Source organism: Populus trichocarpa, chromosome 1, assembly GCF_000002775.5.
Source record: "Populus trichocarpa isolate Nisqually-1 chromosome 1, P.trichocarpa_v4.1, whole genome shotgun sequence".
NCBI lineage: Eukaryota > Viridiplantae > Streptophyta > Magnoliopsida > Malpighiales > Salicaceae > Populus > Populus trichocarpa.
This window is the reverse complement of record NC_037285.2, coordinates 28,684,045-28,704,572: the sequence shown is the minus strand read 5'-3', so window position 1 is coordinate 28,704,572 and position 20,528 is coordinate 28,684,045. Positions and strand designations below refer to the sequence as shown.

General features: G+C 34.3%; 2 protein-coding genes and 1 long non-coding RNA gene across 4 annotated transcripts; 1 reads left to right on the top strand and 2 right to left on the bottom strand.

The window, feature by feature from the left end:
* Positions 1 to 218: 218 nt before the first annotated feature.
* On the bottom strand, positions 219 to 3,358 carry LOC7480106 (tubulin beta-4 chain). 2 transcript variants are annotated; one of them, XM_052454689.1, is made up of 4 exons: positions 3,202 to 3,358; positions 2,386 to 2,788; positions 2,019 to 2,288; positions 219 to 1,143 (listed from the first exon to the last, which is right to left on the bottom strand). In XM_052454689.1, the coding sequence occupies exons 2-4, from the start codon at positions 2,777 to 2,779 to the stop codon at positions 470 to 472; spliced, it is 1,338 nt and encodes a 445-aa protein (XP_052310649.1). In that variant the 5' UTR covers positions 2,780 to 2,788; positions 3,202 to 3,358; the 3' UTR covers positions 219 to 469. The 2 variants fall into 2 exon arrangements, with proteins under 2 accessions (XP_052310649.1, XP_052310651.1); XM_052454691.1 differs by having other exon boundaries at positions 2,386 to 2,786; positions 3,198 to 3,347.
* Positions 544 to 9,876, top strand: LOC127905588 (uncharacterized). The gene is made up of 2 exons (XR_008059738.1): positions 544 to 692; positions 9,788 to 9,876. It is a non-coding gene; the product is annotated as an uncharacterized LOC127905588 (long non-coding RNA).
* LOC18095120 (tubulin beta-4 chain) lies at positions 9,340 to 12,277 on the bottom strand. Its single transcript, XM_006369586.3, has 4 exons — positions 12,122 to 12,277; positions 11,252 to 11,661; positions 10,886 to 11,155; positions 9,340 to 10,238 (listed from the first exon to the last, which is right to left on the bottom strand). The coding sequence occupies exons 2-4, from the start codon at positions 11,643 to 11,645 to the stop codon at positions 9,559 to 9,561; spliced, it is 1,344 nt and encodes a 447-aa protein (XP_006369648.3). The 5' UTR covers positions 11,646 to 11,661; positions 12,122 to 12,277; the 3' UTR covers positions 9,340 to 9,558.
* Between the last annotated feature and the right edge of the window lie 8,251 nt (positions 12,278 to 20,528).

Below are 20,528 nucleotides of genomic sequence, written 5' to 3'. Positions count from 1 at the left end.
TCGGGATCTGAACTCTGCGGGGTTTGGCATTATAAACAGTAGAAACATTTGATAGCAACCCCTAGTTTACCGCTATGCATAACCAGGAGAGAGAGAGAGAGAGAGAGAGAGAGAGAGAGAGAGAGTAAAAGTAAAAGGATAAAATCTCTGTGGTCTTTTGGGTGATAATCATTCCGTTATTTTTGTGGATGGACAGTTTTTTATTTTTTAAAGATTGATTATAGGAATAGAAGAAATAGCATTTAAAGCAAGAATTGAAACATGAACAATACAAAACTTTTCACACCAGCCACATGGCTTAATATTTAACTTGTAGAACTGGGAAAGTAAGAATATAGGCAATTTTCCAACCCTACTTACTACTCAAACTGCTCAGACAGTGCAAATCACCACGCGGAACTTAAAGCGGTAAAAATGTATGAAAAATAGCAGCAGCAGCAGAAGATAGACCTTGCACAACTCATTACATCTAGGCAGCCTCTTCCTCCTCCTCATCCTCGTACTCAAGTTCTTCATCAACGGTTGCATCCTGGTATTGCTGATATTCAGACACGAGATCATTCATGTTGCTTTCAGCCTCGGTGAACTCCATCTCATCCATGCCTTCCCCGGTGTACCAGTGCAAGAAAGCCTTCCTCCTGAACATAGCTGTGAATTGCTCACTCACACGCCTGAACATCTCCTGGATGGAGGTTGAGTTTCCAATGAAGGTGGATGCCATAGCAAGCCCTATTGGAGGAATATCACACACACTGGACTTGACATTGTTTGGAATCCACTCCACAAAGTAGGAGGAATTCTTGTTTTGGACATTCATCATTTGTTCATCAACTTCTTTAGTGCTCATCTTACCCCTGAACATGGCAGAGGCAGTCAGATAGCGACCGTGGCGTGGGTCTGCGGCGCACATCATGTTCTTGGAATCCCACATCTGCTGGGTGAGTTCTGGGACAGTTAGTGACCTGTACTGCTGAGAGCCACGAGAGGTAAGAGGAGCAAATCCAACCATAAAGAAGTGCAGGCGGGGGAAGGGGATAAGGTTCACAGCAAGCTTCCTAAGATCAGAATTCAGCTGGCCAGGGAACCTGAGGCAGCAGGTAACCCCACTCATTGTTGCAGAGATCAGATGGTTCAGGTCACCAACTGTCACAAAAATCAATAATTCAATGTCAACCCAGCATTTAAATCATTGTTGTGATGCAGAAAGGATGCAAAGACAAGCAGTTGAAAAACACAAACAATCCTCATGTCAAAAGACCACATCAACGCCACAGGGAAAAAAAAAACAGAGCTAGTGGTGAACAAACAAACAAATTCCCATGCATAAAAACCCTAAAACTTCTCTTTTCAAGGTTACATCAGTGTCATAATGTCTTAATCAAATTATCTCAGACTCGGTAATGTCATAAAAAGCTGCCACCCAACATTTGGTGCTTCCATTTATCAACCAAGCAAATGCTTAGCTCCTAGAGAATAACATCTGAGAAGATTCATGTGAGATCCAGCAACATGAGCCTACATCCCCTCATTCAAGAAGACATGAATTGTAAGATAAAGCTTCCCAGCCGAAAGATATAAAGTAAGCAACTAACATAAATGCGGGAAGCAGTGAACCACTACAAAACATAAACACAACAGAGACCTGACAAAGGCACGGACAAAAAGTGAAAAATAATGCCGAGCACCAAAGAAAATGAGAAAGTGCCCGTTGCCCAAGATATTGCACCAAGGGCTTGAGAGCAAAGAAAATCAGACAATAAATGATCATACCGGAACTTTAATCCACTTTCTTATTTTCATTGCTTCAATAACATACACATTTCACATAATCAGATAAAAAACCCCACCCCCAAACCCTTGCCCAGGAGAGCATATTGACATAGAATCCAAACATCCATTACGAGTTACTTGACAATAATCTAAATTTGTGCAAAAGTTTTCAGAAAATCCAATAACAACCTTTTTCACAGAAAAGAGTATAAATAATATCTTTAGATAAACGCCAAAGATGAACTTACAGCTAGGAGTAGTCAACTTGAGAGTCCTGAAGCAGATATCATACAAGGCCTCATTATCTAGCACCATACACTCGTCAGCATTCTCAACCAACTGATGAACTGAGAGAGTTGCGTTGTATGGCTCAACAACAGTATCAGAAACCTTAGGTGATGGAAACACAGAGAAAGTAAGCATCATTCTATCAGGGTATTCCTCTCTGATCTTAGAAATCAAAAGAGTCCCCATCCCAGAACCAGTTCCTCCACCGAGTGAGTGGCAAACTTGAAATCCTACACGTAATAAATAAAATTCATTAATAACTACTCGAAAATTTTAAAAATCAAATTTGCCGAACAACAACCATTCATCGCACACAACAACATATACCTTGAAGACAGTCACAATTCTCCGCCTCCTTCCTCACAACATCAAGAACCGAATCAATCAACTCCGCACCCTCAGTATAATGACCCTTGGCCCAGTTATTTCCAGCGCCAGACTGTCCAAACACAAAGTTATCAGGCCTAAAGATCTGGCCATAGGGACCAGTCCTCACACTGTCCATAGTACCAGGCTCAAGATCCATAAGCACAGCGCGAGGGACAAATCGTCCGCATGAAGCCTCATTGTAATAAACATTGACGCGCTCCAATTGAAGGTCAGAGGATCCAGTGTATTTTCCAGTGGGATCAATTCCATGCTCAGCGCAAACAACCTCCCAGAACTTGGAGCCGATTTGGTTACCGCACTGTCCTCCTTGAATGTGAAGGATTTCTCTCATTTTTTATCTCTGCAAGTTGAGAAAAAAATATGATTAAATTAATGGTAAGAGAAAAACTAGGTAAAGCATAAGAGAAATTATAATTTAAAACATGGAGAACAGATCTAAAACGTAAGTAAATTCCACTAGACAATTATATCTTAATAAATAATTAATTAAGTGACTAAATAAAGCTTTTGATCGAAGATTAACAAAAAGTCTAAACAGAATAATTACAGATCCAGCCTGTTTGGCTGCAGAGAAAATGCAAAAAAACAGAAAGTGCAATGAGACTGCATAAACAAAGTAATTCACTCAGAAAAATAAGATTCAATAATTATTCATCAACAAAATAGATATTAACTTGTTTTCTTATGTTTTCTCGGCATCAAGACAGGTTCGATAACGGAAGAAGAGATCAGATCTAGAAATCGAAAACTCACCGTTACGAAATCGGTGACCGGATTTAAATATGCGGTGTCTCCGGTGAGGTTTTCAGAGATCGAGCGTTAGAGAGGCTCGATCAAAGGGAGTGATGGAGGAGGGAAGTAATAATTTGGTTTGAAAATGGAGTGAATGAGTAGTTATATAAAGGAGGAAAATAGGGGTGGAGGTGTGTGGATCGGACGGCTGTCGTGGTTTCCCTCTCCTTTTGTTTTAGTCCGTTGGATGCCGTTGGATCGTGATGTTCAACGGTGTAGATGTTGGTTTTGAATTGACAGGGCAATGATATTTGATATTTGAAAAATGGGTTTAATGGACTAATAATGACCTGTTGAAACGACAGATCTTGTGCTTATTCTATTCTTGGGAAAATTACAAACTGGTGTCCCAACGTGCAGATGATTGCAATTAGGTGCCTAGGCCGCTCTATCTGGCATAGTTTTTACTTTTTAGACCCGGCCGGGTTCAAGGCCCGGGTTCTAGGTTTTGACTGGGTCACCGAGTCGCCCGGGTCAATTTTTTTAAACAAAAAAATCAAAATGACGTTGTTTTAGTAAAAAAAAAGTCAACGAGTTGTAACCGGGTTTTTGACCGGATCTTGTCGGGTCATACAAGGTTTTTTTTTCCTTTATTTTTTCTTCAACCCGGCTTGATTACAGCCCTGAGTTGGCCGGGTCCTGGATCGACCGATCAAGCTGGGCCGAATTTTAAAACTTTATTATCGGGAACAAGATACGAGAAGGCAAGAAATAAGGTAGGATGATAGCAAATAGAGGACACAAATTCGAGGACAGCGTTGCTTAATTTTTAACTTTTGGGGACTCAAATGGAATCACATTTACAAATGGGGGAATAGAAAAGTGGTTATCAATCGTTTTTTTGAAAAAAAAATAATATTTTATCTAAAATAATATTTTTATTTATTTTTAATAATTTTGATACGAAGATATCAACAGGGTAAAAAGTTGAATGATGAGCTCTTGGGAGCGCGATGGGCCTTTCACGTATTTTATTATCAGAAGAAGGCACTGTTGCCAATTGCATTGATTAAGAATCACTGTTAAGTTTAAGTAACGGAACGGGATTAGAGGAGAGAAGCATCTTTCTTCAAATGGCAAAAAAGGACAAAAAAAAAAAAGGTGGGAAAGAGCTTTGCTAGAAGGGCCACATGAGGCGAGGATGTCCCCATGTGAACTGTCAGCTACTCTCCTCCTTATCTCCTATGGATTCAACATCATAATCACGGGATCCAGACTCTGTACCTAAAGCAGCTTAATTAACACACCCTCCCTCCTCCACTAATCCTCGCCATTAATGAAAACTGATTCCTTGCTTGGATTGAGAGCCAAGCATGCTGCCATCGCTTAGGTCTCTGAATGTGAGAGTGATTTTTTATCCAAAAGCAGACTCTCTACAGGGCGGTCCGATGGGGAAATGGCACTGTTTGGTTCCGAGATTGTTTTCTCGCTTCCTTGATTTTAGACGACGTTTTCAGCCAAGAGTGTCGACACGAATTAAACACCGAGATGGGGGGGGATAGTGTATAAATTAAACTTGAAATTGCAAAGCCACTTGGGTTTATGCACTTTTTTGCCGGCATCCTTCCCTACATTGGAAGAATGAATTAGTCTTAAAAGATGTAGTATGGACTGTGCAATTAGGGGGGGGAGGGTGTGTTTGTGTTCTTTCTTTGACTAATTTTAAAGAATTCAAATCTTAAATCAGCGCCCCGTTGAAAGGGAATGAGTAATTGGCATCATCCTCTATCTGGATTTCAAAAACTTGGACAGGATTTAGGATACACTAGTTATGGGACTAGCGCAGCAATGTTGAGACTCAGATATTTTTATTTTTATAAAAAGATTTCATACTGTAGTTTGAAAAATTTAAGCTCAAATTAAGAATTTTATGTATGCATGTAATCAAATAATTCAAAAACTATGTGTGTTAATAAATAAATAAAAAAGTCATTGACGATACCTCAAAATAAAACTTGAAAAATCAAGACACTAATATAGATCAAGATATTTAATATCGAAAGACAGGACATTTAACCGGTTTTGTTTGCTAATTTGTTTATTAAAATAATTTTTTTATTTAAGCAAATAATGATAGAAATAGACACACAAATTAAATTGATCAAGAAAAATGTTGATCGAATTATTTAATCTCGAAAAACAAGACATTTAATTGGTTGTGTTTGCTAATTTGTTTATTAAAATAATTTTTTTATTTAAGCAAACAATAATAGAAATAGACACACAAATTAAATTGATCGAAAAAAATAAAATGGGAAAAAACATCATGCAAGGCTGCATATATTAGAAATATTATCTAAAAATAATTTTTTTATTTTCAAAAATAAAGTTCATCCATACAAAAAAATAAAAAAAAATATAGATGAATCACAAAAACTCTTCGAAATTAAATGCATCACTAAAAAAATAATCATCGTTTAAAAAAGGCTATTCAAACAAAATAAAAGAGATAAGAGATACTAATTTGTATATAAATTTAAAAAATAGAGAAAAAATCATAAAAAATCATTAATATAAAAAAATAAAAATAGAAGAAGAAAAAAAAAAGAGCAAAGGCCAGGCCAGCCCCCTGGCCCATTTTGTTAGGCCCGCGCGACTAGGCCCTTAATCTTTTATGTTTACAACTGGGATGGATGGCACGTCGTCTGGCCCAATTTTTTCTAAAAAAAAAAATTAGACAACACATCGTTTGATTTGCCTACATTTCAATCACCATGGTGACCGAAAATCAAGGCTTAAGTTTATTTACCCAAAAACTCATTTTTCAACTTGTTTTTTAGTCAAAACACATATAAAGCATTGTAGAAATCATGATAAATCTATCTATGACCTCAAAAAATCATTCCAAGAACCGAAATCAACCCGAGATCGAATCTATTTTTTCACAAACTTTAAAGCTAAAAAAAACACCTAATATGAACTCTCCTCATCAAATGAAATCACTTGACACAAATATCGTCCGTTTTGGTGGCCTAAATTAGTGTCAATAATATTTTTTTCTCTCGACCACCGAAATTTGGCGACATTTCTCTCTTCTCTCTCAACCAGGGACTAAAAAATAACAAAAATGAATTTTTATACCAAAATTAAATTGAAAATATATTAAAGTACTGAAATTGTATAATCTTCATGATTTTTAAAGTTTAAGGACCTAAATGTATCTTTTACGAAACTTATAGCATATCATTCATATTTTGTGTCTTTTTTATTTTGATCCCTCTTTTTTTAATCTCTGTTTTTAATAAGAAATAAAAAACAATTGATATATAATTAAAACTAAATAGTTGAAAAAAAATTGAGAATCAAATAAAAAAAATATAAAATTTTACCCAACTCATTAAAAATATGTTAAAACTGCTCAGCCTTTCACTGTAGCAATCCACAGTGAAAGGCTGAGCTGTTTTTTTTTTTTTTTTAAGCTATTTTTCTTCATTTTTCATTTTTTGATGCCTTTAGTTTTTTTTTTCTTTCTTTGTTTTTTTTCTTTTAATAAATTTTGTTTTGTTTAATTTAGTTTAAGCTATTTTTTTTAATTTTTTTAATTTTTTCTTTTTTGATGCCTTTAGCTTTTTTTTTCTTTGTTTTTTTTCTTTTAATAAATTTTGTTTTGTTTAATTTAGTTTGTTAATGTTAATATTTTTTTAATTTAGTTATCAGACTTTTATGACATTGATTCCGGGTTTAACATGTTAACTTGATTTCACGAGTTAACCCGGATTTTTTTTTTCTTTTTAATTAATTTTTTTTGTTTACTTTAGTTTGTTAATGTTAAATTTCTTTCTATTTAGTTATCAGACTTTCATGACACATATCTCAGGTTTCACGGGTTAACTTGGTTTCATGGGTTAACCCAGTTAATTCTGGATTAACCCGTCCATTTTTTTTTGTTTTTTTTATTTTGTTAATGTTAAATTTTTTTTATTTAGTTAACCCGGAGTTTATTCTGGATCCCAGGTTTAACAGGTTAATCTGGTTTGACGAGTTAACCAAAAGTTTTTTTTGTTTTTTTTTGTTTTTTTTTTGTTTACTTTAGTTTGTTAATGTTAAATTTCTTTCTATTTAGTTATTAGACTTCCATGACACATATCTCAGGTCTGACGGGTTAACCTGGTTTTACGGGTTAACCCAGTTAATTCTGGGTTAACCCGTCCATTTTTATTTGTTTTTTTCTTTTGTTAATGTTAAAAAAAAATTATTTGGTTATCAGACTTTTATGACATGGATCCTGGGTTTAACGGGTTAACCTGGTTCGACAAGGTAACCCGAAGTTTTTTTTTCTTTTTAATTAATTTTTTTTGTTTAATTTAGTTTGTTAATGTTAAATTTATTTTTATTTAATTATCAGATTTTTATGACACATATCCCGAGTTTGACAGGTTAACCTTGTTTCACGGGTTAACTGAGTTAATTATTGGTTAACCCATCAACTTTTTTTTTTCTATTTAGTTATCAAACTTTCATGGCATGAATCCCAAGTTTGATGGGTTAATTCAGATTTTTTTTCTTTTTCTTCATTAATTTTTTTATTCATGTTGGTTTTTTTTCTTTGTTTTTTTCTTTTTAATTAATCTATTTAATTATCATACTTTTATGACGCGATCTTGCAGCCAGACCCACATCCAAGGCTCTTGGATCTGGTGTTGCAGTCAGACTCACTTAAACTTGAGTCATGTAAGTTTAATATTATTATTAATATTATTAATATTACTCTTGGGCCAAGCATTGCAGTTAGACCCAAGGCTTTTGAGTATATCTTTGCAAAAAAACCAAACACTCTTAGATCTTAACCTTTTTTATATTTTTTATGCAAGAAAAAAAAATTAACATGTGGGTATGCCTTTGTTTTTTTCCCTTTTCTTTTTCTTTTTAAGCATTTTATTGTGGACTGCACAGTGCAGTCCAGTCCACAGTGAAAAAGCCGATGCCTTTAGTTTTTTCTGGCTTTTTTCTTTTGTTTTTGTTTTTTAATTATTTTTTTTAATTTACTTTCTTAATATTAAATTTTTTCTATTTAATTATCAGACTTTTATGACACGGATCTCGGGTTTGATGGGTTAGCCCAGTTAATTCTGGGGTAACCCGTCAATTTTTTTTTCTATTTAGTTATCAAACTTTCACGACACAAATCCAATGTTTGACGGGTTAACCTGGTTTGAAGAATTCACCCAGTTAATTCAGATTTTTTTCTTTTTCTTCATTAGTTATTTTCTTCATGTTGGTTTTTTTATCTGTGTTTTTTTCTTTTTACTTAATCTATTTAATTATCACACTTTTATAATACGACCTTGCAGCCAGACTCACATCCAAGGTTATTGGGTCTGGTATTGCAGCCAAACCCACTTAAACTTGGGTCATGCAAGTTTAATGTTATTATTAATATTATAAATATTACTCTTGAGTCAGACGTTGCAGCCAAACCCAAGACTCTTAAGTATAGTTTTGAAAAAAGACTTAACACTTTTAAATTTTAGTTTTATTTTATATTTTTTATAAAAAAAAAAATTTAACTCACATCGCGCGGATCTTCTAAATAGTCTATACTAATACGTGAAAGATAAACAGTGGAGCCCTGCTGAACAACACACGCTTTTATAGTAGAGTAATGCTTAATAATTGAGGAAACAGACGAGAAGAAAATAGAGTATGGTGGGGACATGTGACAGGTCCCTTTGAATATATATAGAGTTGCAGACTCACATGTCAAGCCAAAAGGACCGAAATCTGGTGTAACTTGTATGGTCTGATGCTAGCTGTGAGGGTATTATTCTCTCTTGTTCATCCAGGCTATTATATAGCTGATAAAATGCTAAAGAACTACTGCCAAGGAAACACGTTGATTCACATGGAGTCTCTCCTACAGGATCCTGCTGTGCTGCGTTGACCATTTTATTTCCGTGCACAATATTGTGTCCAGAAACATTTGCCTTGGATTTATTCCGTTTCCTTTGCACTCCCTTCGTGTCTTTTCCTTCCCCAATTTTCAACTGAAGAATTTGCATCGGCATTTTAACAGCAGTAGATATCTTTTTTTTTATGAGGCCATGAAATACGTGCTACGCTAATTAATTAACTAGAAGCAAAGCAAGAGTAACGCGAGAATTCAGAAACAAATATGAATAGTAACACAGCCCAACCCATACCAACCACGTTATATTTAACAACTATTACAACTAGAAGGTAAAGCAAGCCCTTTTCCAACTCTACAATCCATACTCTACTCTCCCTTGGAAACCGGAAATTCACCCATGACCAATTAAAAGAGGACACAAATTTATGCAGCAAGACTGCAAAATTGGTAGCCGGACCGTTCACACTTCTTTACATCTCAGCAGCCTCTTCCTCCTCCTCATCCTCGTAGTCAATATCATCCTCAGCAGTTGCATCCTGGTATTGCTGATATTCAGACACGAGGTCATTCATGTTGCTTTCAGCCTCGGTGAACTCCATTTCATCCATGCCTTCCCCGGTGTACCAGTGCAAGAAAGCCTTCCTCCTGAACATAGCTGTGAATTGCTCACTCACACGCCTGAACATCTCCTGGATGGAGGTTGAGTTTCCGATGAAGGTGGATGCCATTGCAAGCCCTATTGGAGGAATATCACACACACTGGACTTGACATTGTTTGGAATCCACTCCACAAAGTAGGAGGAATTCTTGTTTTGGACATTGATCATCTGTTCATCAACTTCTTTAGTGCTCATCTTACCCCTGAACATGGCAGAGGCAGTCAGATAGCGACCGTGGCGTGGGTCTGCGGCGCACATCATGTTCTTGGAATCCCACATCTGCTGGGTGAGTTCTGGGACAGTTAGTGCCCGGTACTGCTGAGAGCCACGAGAGGTAAGAGGAGCAAATCCAACCATAAAGAAGTGCAGGCGGGGGAAGGGGATGAGGTTCACTGCAAGCTTCCTAAGATCAGAGTTAAGCTGCCCAGGAAACCTGAGGCAGCAGGTGACACCACTCATTGTTGCAGAAATCAGATGATTGAGGTCACCAACTGCAACAATTGTCAACAACCCAAAGTTATTCAAGCATTTTTTAAAATCTCATCTGAAGCAAAAATCATTTTGAAAAGCAACATCCACCACACTTCCAACCAAAATAAGGGGCACGGCCACATTTTATAAGGTACATTACAACAAGCAGATAGAGAGAGTAAGATACAGCTTGCAAAAAGCCAAAATTCGTAATTAAGAAACTGTCAAAGCAAGAGGAAAACTGCAGAAGAAATCAACACTTCAGAACATCAAAGCAACTAAACTAGGCCGCCTTGTAAGCAAGTGGAGAATATAAACAAACGACAAGGGAAGTGAGGAAGTGTACAAGCTAATACATAAATGCTATTATACATGACCAAGCAGTGGAGACCAGGTGTTCAGCACAAAGGAACAGGGACACATAATTAAACCATGCACATCCATCTCAGTCTTGATTTCAAGCCTTGATAAAGATATATATTTCAGACAATCAGATAACAAAACCCGAACCCACCAATCCCAGCCTAATGCAAGTTTAAGAAAACAAATTATGGCTTAATCAGAATTGGATCACCAAAATCCGAATGTGTTAGGCACCAAAACAAGCATGCTACTAAATTTGTGTAACAAACACATAAAGCTAGTTTTAACACCAAAATGCACTTACAGCTAGGAGTAGTCAACTTGAGAGTCCTGAAGCAGATATCATACAAGGCCTCATTGTCAAGCACCATACACTCATCAGCGTTCTCAACCAACTGATGAACAGAAAGGGTGGCATTATATGGCTCCACAACAGTATCAGAAACCTTGGGTGATGGGAACACAGAGAAAGTGAGCATCATTCTATCAGGGTATTCCTCTCTGATCTTAGAAATCAAAAGAGTCCCCATCCCAGAACCAGTTCCTCCACCGAGTGAGTGGCAAACTTGAAATCCTACACGTAATAAAGAAAATTCATTAATAACTATTCGAAAATTTTAAAAATCAAATAAAAAATGAATAAAAAAATAGTGCAAGACATGAATTATACCTTGAAGACAATCACAATTCTCTGCTTCCTTCCTCACAACATCAAGAACCGAATCAATCAACTCCGCACCCTCCGTGTAATGACCCTTGGCCCAGTTATTTCCAGCGCCAGACTGTCCAAACACAAAGTTATCAGGCCTAAAGATCTGGCCATAGGGACCAGTCCTCACACTGTCCATAGTACCAGGCTCAAGATCCATAAGCACAGCGCGAGGGACAAATCGCCCGCACGAGGCCTCATTGTAATAAACATTGACACGCTCCAATTGAAGGTCAGAGGATCCAGTGTATTTTCCAGTAGGATCAATTCCATGCTCAGCGCAAACAACCTCCCAGAACTTGGAACCGATTTGGTTGCCGCACTGTCCTCCTTGAATGTGAAGGATTTCTCTCATTTTTTATGTTATATTTCTGCAGAAACAAAAAAGGCAAGCCGGATAAAAAATATTAAGCACTCTCGAAAAAAATAATAATTTTGCACAGAGACATCAGATCCGAGACTCTATTTAAAAGTACGATTTTGAGTTAAAAAAAAATAAAAAAACAGCAGGCGAAATTCGAAACAAATTTCACATCCTCGAAGGAGAAGATACTGTTGGCAAAGAACAATTAAATTACTAAAAATAGCGGAGATAAACACACTAGTAGCTTAAAACAATGTGTTGTCACCGATCCAGCCTGTTTGGTTTATGAGAAAATGCAAGCAAATGAAAACCGCGACAACTAAGAAAACAAAGCATTGAATCCACAAGTTCAAATCGGAAAGATAAAACAGAATGAATTCAGCTTTTTGCGGTTTCTCTATGTTCTTTCTCGGTATCCAGACGGACTCGAAATGAGAGAGGAATCATATCTGGAAATGAAAACTCACCGTTGAGAAATCGGAAACCAGTGTGACAGGGAGGCGTTTCCGGCGAGGATTCCGGCGATCGAGTGAGAGTTAGCCTCGATCTAGCAAGTGAGAGGGAGCGGGTGAAGAGTGGAGTGCAGAGATGGTAAAATCCGTGCGTATATAAGAAGAAGGTCGGGGCCAGGCTGTGTGATCGGACGGCTATGATTGTTTCCCTCTCTTTTTCTTTTGGCCCGTTAGATGCCGTTTGATAGTGACTATATACGGTCCGTGCTAAGCTGCGAGTAAGACTTGAGTTATTCACTTATGTTTAATGAATTTTATCAATTTAAATAATATAAATAAAAAAAATATAATGATAGTAAGAAAATTTATAAGAAAATTATCTATGTAAAAAATAATAGAAAAATATAACTTCAGCATATTCAGGTTAGCATGAATCTATCATCTGGTTATAATATCGGGGTTATCTTATTAAAAGCATCCTAAAATAAATTATGAAATTCAATTATCAAACAATTCAATGTTAAAGGACGAGATTGAGAAATAAACAGTTAAAAAAAGCAACAAAAAAATCCAAGTTAATTCGCTAATATTATGACAATGATCACATGATTGGGATAACTCCATGAAAATGACAAAAAAAAACATGAAAACTAGTTCCTTATATATTAAATCTTGAAGAATAAAATTAAAAAAAAAATTATTTTCAAAAAGGACAAAAAAAGAGTCAACATGTGTTAACCTTTAAAATCCATGACTCGGGTCTTGAGCCCGAGACTAACCCCATAAAAAGCAAACCCTAAAAAATAACAAAGCAAAAATTTAAATCATCAAAATATTGAGGGATGAAATTAAAAAAAAACACAATAAAAAAATGATGAAAACAAACTAAATAATAGTTAAAAAAAATAGGGGTTAGATTTTATATAAAAATAATTTAAAATCAAATGATGCAGGAAGAGATTGAAAAAAATCAATTAAAAAAAAAATAGCAATCAGAAAAATAAGGATCGAATCTTATATAAAAATTAAATGAAACTAAATGATGAGGAGCGAAATGGAATAAAACAATTAATTAAAAAAGATAAAAAAACAAAACAAAATAAAATAAATATTAAAAAAAAATGATGATCAAATTTTAAAAAAAAAAACAAATTAAACAACACTTTTATATTTTGACAATGACAAGAAAAATAAAAGTTCATTGGAGTTCATCCACCACACCAACATATACATGCCTGGCACCAATATATAAAAGATGGCGAGATGTTTTCTACATCATCCTGAAAGTCAATGATTGAAAGTGAATGACGTCACATGCACTACCCCCTCGTTTAATGGTATATTGAACACAATAACAAATTTTATTTGTTTTTATAAGATTCATTTTAAGTAAAAGACCAAGTAAACTCTATGAGCTTATTTATCATTAAAAAAAAAATTGAAAAGACAAAAAAACTATTGGATGCAAGTTTAACAATTTTTGTTTTTTAAAGGTATGGTATTTATGGTCTGTTTTTAAAAGGTAACCTTTTATATTTTATATACAGCTTATATATATAAACTGTTATTTTTTTTTTATAATAAATAAGGCAATGTATGTCCATGTTGATGCTTGAAACTCAATGAATATTATATAAATATCTAAGTTTTTTATCCTATAAATAATAGAAAATGTATACATATAAAGAATCTAATCTATAGATAACCGTTGCCATCCCTATTATTTGATCACGTGTTTTTTTTCCCCTCTCAACGAATCAATAGCCAAGAGCATAGTTATTAAACCCGGCCGGGGGGTTGACCCGGCTAAGGGGCTGGGTCCCGGGTTTCATGGGTCAACTCGGGTCAACTCAGATCAACCCAAAAAAATTAAAAAAAAAATTAAAGTTTTAATATTTCATATGAAAAAATCCATGTAAATATAGGTTATACATATTGTAAACAATGAAATTTAAAAGAATATTTAAAAAGTTTTTTATCACAAATTAAAAAGATATTATGTTAAGCTTTTAAGTTGAAGTATTTAAACCAAAAAAGTTTTTTATCCCACATCGAAAAAACATAACTTTTTTCTTAGGAACATAAAGTATATTTACTAATAGGTTTCAAATCCCATATTGAAAAAACATAATTTCTTTCATGGGAATATAGAGTATATATACAAAAGGGCTTCAAATCTCACATTGAAAAGATACCATGTTATCTTTTTAAGTTGAAGTATTTAAACCAAAAGGTTTTTTATCCCACATTGAAAAAACATAACTTTTTTCTTGGGAACATGGAGTATATATACTAATGGGTTTCAAATTCCATATTGAAAAAACATCATTTTTTTCATGGGAACATAAAGTATATATGAAAGGGCTTCAAATCCCACATTGAAAAAATATTATGTTATCCTTTTAAGTTGAAATATTTAAACCAAAAGGTTTTTTATCCCACATTAGAAAAACATGATTTTTTTTTTGGGAACATAGAATATATATACTAAAGGATTTCAAATCCCACATTGAAAAGATCCTAAGTTATCCTTTTAAGTTGAAGTATTTAAACCAAAAGATTTTTTATCCCACATTGAAAAAACATGACTTTTTTCTTGGAAACATAGAGTATATATAGTTATATATTAATGGGTTTCAAATCCCATATTTGAAGAAAAAAAAACCGGGTCTCGCCCGGGTCATTGGTCGACCCGCCGGGCCGGGCCGGGTTTAATAACACTGGCCAATAGTGTCCGGAAAGAGTGGAAAGTGGAGGGAAAGAAAATGAGGAGGGGGAAATGCAATTTTCAAGATATTTTCTGTTGTTGGGGAATATAAAAGAGAGTGTAGGCTAGGGGTGTGCAAAAAAACCGATAAACCGTATAAACCTAGAAAACCGACAAAAAAATAACCGGAAAAACCGAACTGAGAAAAAAAATTGATTAAATCGATTATAATATTTAGAAAAAACCCCGGTTCGGTTTGGTTTTCGGTTTTTTAATGCAAAAACCGGTTAACCCGGACCGAACCGAACCGGTTCAAAAAAAAGATCCCTAACCAGTAAGCATCACTTCCATTGGTATAAATAGAAAGTTTTATCCCCCCTCTCGCCTAACCCTAACAAGCTGTCAAAGCAAAAGCACCCGCCACTCCCTTTCCCTCTCTGCTAACCCCACCTCCAACACTGCAAATATATAATATAAATATTCACACCCCCAGCCCCAGGAGAGAAGAATACAGGCAAATCAAACATTTAAATTTAGATGACCACTCTCAATTTCATTAACCCTAGCAAAATCTCAAAATCAATGAAGAATCCAAGCTCTAGCCAGCCCTCCCCTTCCACTGATCCGTATGTTTCAAGTTTCATCTACCCTTTTCTTTTGCTTATGATGTAATTGTTAGTTTGTTTATAAGTAAACAGAAAAACCCCTAACTTTTGTAATATATGAGGTTTTTTGTTTTTTGAAGAATGATTGTTGTTACCTGTTTGGTTTATTCTTATGAGCTTATTTGCCTTGACTGTGCTTTGAAAGAATCGGGAATGGATTCGTTGCACTATATACTCGTTGAGTTTTTGGTTACTGGATTTTGATTTAGTGTCTTCACTGTGCAGTAACCAAACTTGTTTATGTATAAATAATTATAGGAAAAGTGGTAAGAAAGATTTTTCGACTGTGATTTTAGAGCGAAAGAAGTTTGTCAATCGTCTTGTTGTTGACGAGGCGATCAGTGATAATAGCTCTGTGGTTGTTATGTATCCTGCTAAAATGAAGAAGCTTCAGTTTTTTATGGTGACGCTGTGCTAATAAAGCCAAAAAAATGCATATAGGTTTTTCCGGTTTTTTGGATAAAAAACCGGACTGAAACGGACCGAAACCGGCCGGTTTCGGTTCGGTTTCGGGTCTCTTTTTTTTTTGGTCTGGTTGTATTTTTTGGATAAAAACCGAACTGAACCGAAAATGATCACCCCTAAGTGTGGGGGAAAGAAAATGAAGGGAAAAAAAAATCTGCAATGGCCCACGTAAACCTTTCTCTCCAATTTCGCAGATAACGTGGAAGTAACACCTAACAAAATAACAATTTTATCATTTATAAATGTGATTTTTAACTTTATTGACAATTATTTTCTTTCACTCCTCATTATTTAAATTAGTCTGATTCCACGTGTTACACCACATGATAGAGTTTTTTTTTTCTCGGCGTAAAAAAAAACGTGAGTGCTGTTAATGTTTTTTTTATGATATTTAAAATTTTTTTAACTACAAACTAAAAAATTTATGATAAAATAAATTAAGAGTTAAATATATTAATAAATTATGATAATTTTTTTAATTATAGTCAAAGATTGAATTAGAAAACTAAGACAAAGATATTATTTTTTATAAAAAAAAATTTAGAATATTTTTTCCAGTTTTAAATTAGGTTTTTAAAATTTTAATTAGTTTAAATTAATAAAATTAAATTTTATTTTGTTAAATTAAATATTAACTCAACATTGAAATCTACTATTAACACCGTGAGAGCCTTGTATAGAGTTAAAAAAAAAATTGATTCTAATCTCAAATCAACTCAATATAAAATAATTAAATTGCAAATAAAAAAAAACAAGAGATAAAAAAAACATTATGGATAACTTTAAACAGTATTAATTAACTAAGTATTCTTAAAACCGTATATAGAATAAAATACAGTTCCACTCACACCTCACACAAAGCAAAAATACGCATAACTCTTTTCCCATCCTATGGGACTGGGTGCACGATGGTCATTTTACCTGCAAAATGATCAGCTGTTGATTAGCAGGGTTTGTTCATTTCTGTGGGATCTTTATGTCTGTTCACAGAGGAAAGGATAATTGCCACCAGCATTTATTAATTAAGCATAATGATTATCGGTTAAACTCTCTGATTAAAAGTTGTTGCTGACTCAAATAAGATATTAAAGTGGAGATCGGATGCTTGTTGATGAATCAACCTTGAATTAGCAGAAAGGGACAACCCGGACAAAAATGGTGGGAAGGAGCTTTGCTGGAAGGTGCCACGTGAGATAGCGATGTGGCCACGTGACATGCACCAACTCTCACTTGCCTAGCTCACTAATATCACCCTCACCTCACGATTAACTATCTGTACGTCGGCACCTTCCACTGAGGTTTGACCATATGATACGGCCCCGTTCTTGCTTATATTTCCAGTTAAGCATTCCTCCAAGTTGCTCGTCTGGACCTAATATTATGACAGTGATTATTTATCCAAAAGAGACTCTTGAGTTCTTACAGCACCGACAACAGAAGGGGTAGCAGCTTCTTGTCCTCCGTTAACCTATGCATTCAGAATATAAACTGCACGTGAATTAGAACTTTCTTGCCTTTTGTGTTTCACAAAAAAAAAATTGATTTTTTTAAATATTTTTATTTGCTTCAAAAATTTATTTTGGTGTTTTTACATTGTTTAAATATGTTATTGTTAAAATAAATTTTAAAAAATAAAAAAAATATTATTTTTATATATTTTAAAATAAAAAATACTTTTAAAAATAATTATTACTATATTACCAATTAATTTAGTCGAAAAACACCCATAACCCATGGTCAATGATTTATGGCCCATGGTCAATGATCTGTGTATGTTTATGCCCTTCATTTCCAGGCTGGTAATATTTCCTTTGTCGGGACATTAGATGGCAAGAGATGTAGTTTATGTGTGAATTAAATTTCTTATTTCGGGTTAAAATACAATATTTTATATTACTATTTTTTCTTTCTTTCTTCACTTTTTCTTCCTCTTTGCCCTGAAAAAACATGATGTAAATCAGAAAATTCATATTGTCCTTTTATTTTATTTTAATATTTTATTCAATTTTTTTACTTTTGATTGTATGATTTTTATCTTAATTTATTTTATAAATTTTAAATTTCTTTTAAATTTCATCCTTTATTGAAATGTTTTTTTTCCTTTTATTTTCTCTTAGTTTCAAGTTTGATCATCATTCTTTTGACTTCAGGTTTTTCTTTTGATTTTTTTTAGAAATATTTGATTTTCTTTTCAATTTTACCCTTGAATTAATGAATGTTCACCCCACCCCTATTTTTCTTGTTCAACGTTTGGTTCTCATTCTTTAATATTACTATTTTTTTTTGGTTTTGGGGTCTTTGTTTTCAATTTCATCCTTTAACATTGAAATGTTTTTTTTTCTATTTTATATTTGATCCATTTTCTTTTGATTTTGAGTTTTTGTTTTGAATTCTTTTGTGAATTGTTGGGTTTTTTTTTTCTTTCAATTTCTCTCTTTGATTAATTAATGTTATTTACCCACGTGGTTTTTTATTTGCATTTAGTCCTCATTTTTTTATATTACTATTTTTTTTATTTCAGGGCTTTTTATCAAATTGATTTTTTTTCATTTTCATCCTCTAACTTTGAAATATTATTTTTTCTCTATTTTTGTTATGATTTCAAATTTGATCCCTATTATTTTAATTTTAAATCCTTGATATGATTTCTGTTGTAAAATGTTTTTTTCTCTAATTTCACCATTAAATGAATCAATGTCCTTTTCACCCTGATTTTTTTGTTGAACATTTGGTTTTTGTTCTTTTATATTACTAATTTTTCTTGGGGATTTTTGTTAAAAAAAAATTAATTTCATTATTTGATATCATGTCTGTTGCAAATTAAGATTCATGGTTATCGTCAATAAAGTTAAACCGAGCTCATGATCGAGGTAATGAGTTTGAAAGGTTGACTTGGATGATATTGGTTTTTTTATCTTGACACTTTGCATCCCATTCTTTCTTTTATATCTCTTTAAAAATTATCAAGACCTCATGCATATGTATGTGTTACATAACGACAAGTGTACTCAGATTTGGTTGATCATTTCTTCCCCTTTTATTTTTTATTTTCTTTGTGTTGGCCTTAGTTAGATTGAAATGTATTTTCATCATCATTTTATTTTTATTTTTATTTTTTTTACTATTATCATTCCTTTTTGTTTCTTTGTACTATCCATCTAATGTCGTGGAATAAAATAATCTTATTTAACCCACCCAGGTCCATGACCGAAATCCTGATTTTTTCTTGCTTTTTTAAAACATGTCTGATGTCTCTTGATTTTTTTAATATTAAGATTTTTTTTCAGCCCACAATGTAGGCGGGTCACGGAGGAGTAAAACACTATAATTCCTCCACTCTCGGTGTGTTTCTGCACGACCACTCAGCCCATGATGTCTTTTAAGCCCACCATACATGCTCATGGCCGTCTTAAGACGTTGTTCGTTCTTAGATTTGCTTCGGTTGGGCCATAAATCCAAAGTCCATTGTCATATTCCAGCATGACAATAACATACACGTATCTTTTGTTTATTCTAGGAATCAAGATCAGCAGTATAAAACGAGATTAATTAAATACAAGAATTCAGCCCAAGAACTGAAATTCGGAGAGCGTTGTCACTGTCATATTTTGGTCTGAAAATAGCAGATAGGATAATTAAGAAAGCAGCCAAAAAGCAAATGGAGCCTGGTATGTCATTTGACCGAATGCACGTTTGGCTTTTGGAATGCACTACCATTTCTTGTACATCCGAAGCACGAGGATCAAAATCTGGTGGAGCTTAAGCTTTTCAAAGCAAGTTGTATGGGTATAATTCTTGTTCCTTCTTCATCCAAGTGATAATGTCCATAGCTACATAAATTGCTGACAATTCAGCAGGTAGCACGTTATTTCACATGGAGTTTATCTGTCTTACAAGATTCATTGCCAGGTCTTGCTGTCCTGAACATTATTTTTTCTTCTTTTCCCGTTTCTTCCGATCTTGCAAGGAACAAATTAATCCACGCATCTAAATAAAAAAAGCAAGAGGGCATATTGCAGTTTACCATCTGCAGCAGACATTAGAGCTATCATGCCGTCCATTTTTTCCTGCCTATCAACACCACCTGACGGAGAGCATAGGAGGAGCCGTGGTCCGATTTTCCATCAGAAGGCTAATTGGATCCCCTTCTTTTTCTGTCATAAGAAAGGCATCTCACATGTCTCGTTCACATGCCATGACTCACTGCCCATCACTTCGCATACTATGTTTCCAGATCTAAGCACGTGCCTATCTTTTTTCTTGATTTTGTTAAGAATGCTCTGCCATTTGTGCGTACAGTGGAGACAGTGTTACTATGCAGATCCAAGTGACCAGAAACCAAATATAGGAAGCCACCATTTGTCTCATATTCCACTAGATTATTGTCTTGTTCATGATGGAATAGGATTTATAAAAATGTTTTTTAATTAGCTCAAGCATGTTTTAATACCTTGAAGAGACGTTGAAAACATGCTTTGGATCCAAATAATGGTTATGGGCTCAGGCACATACCAACACCCATGGGATTCGATGTAGCACCCTAGCCCAGTCTTTGAGTGCATGCCAAGTGTCCTTGTGGGCTTGA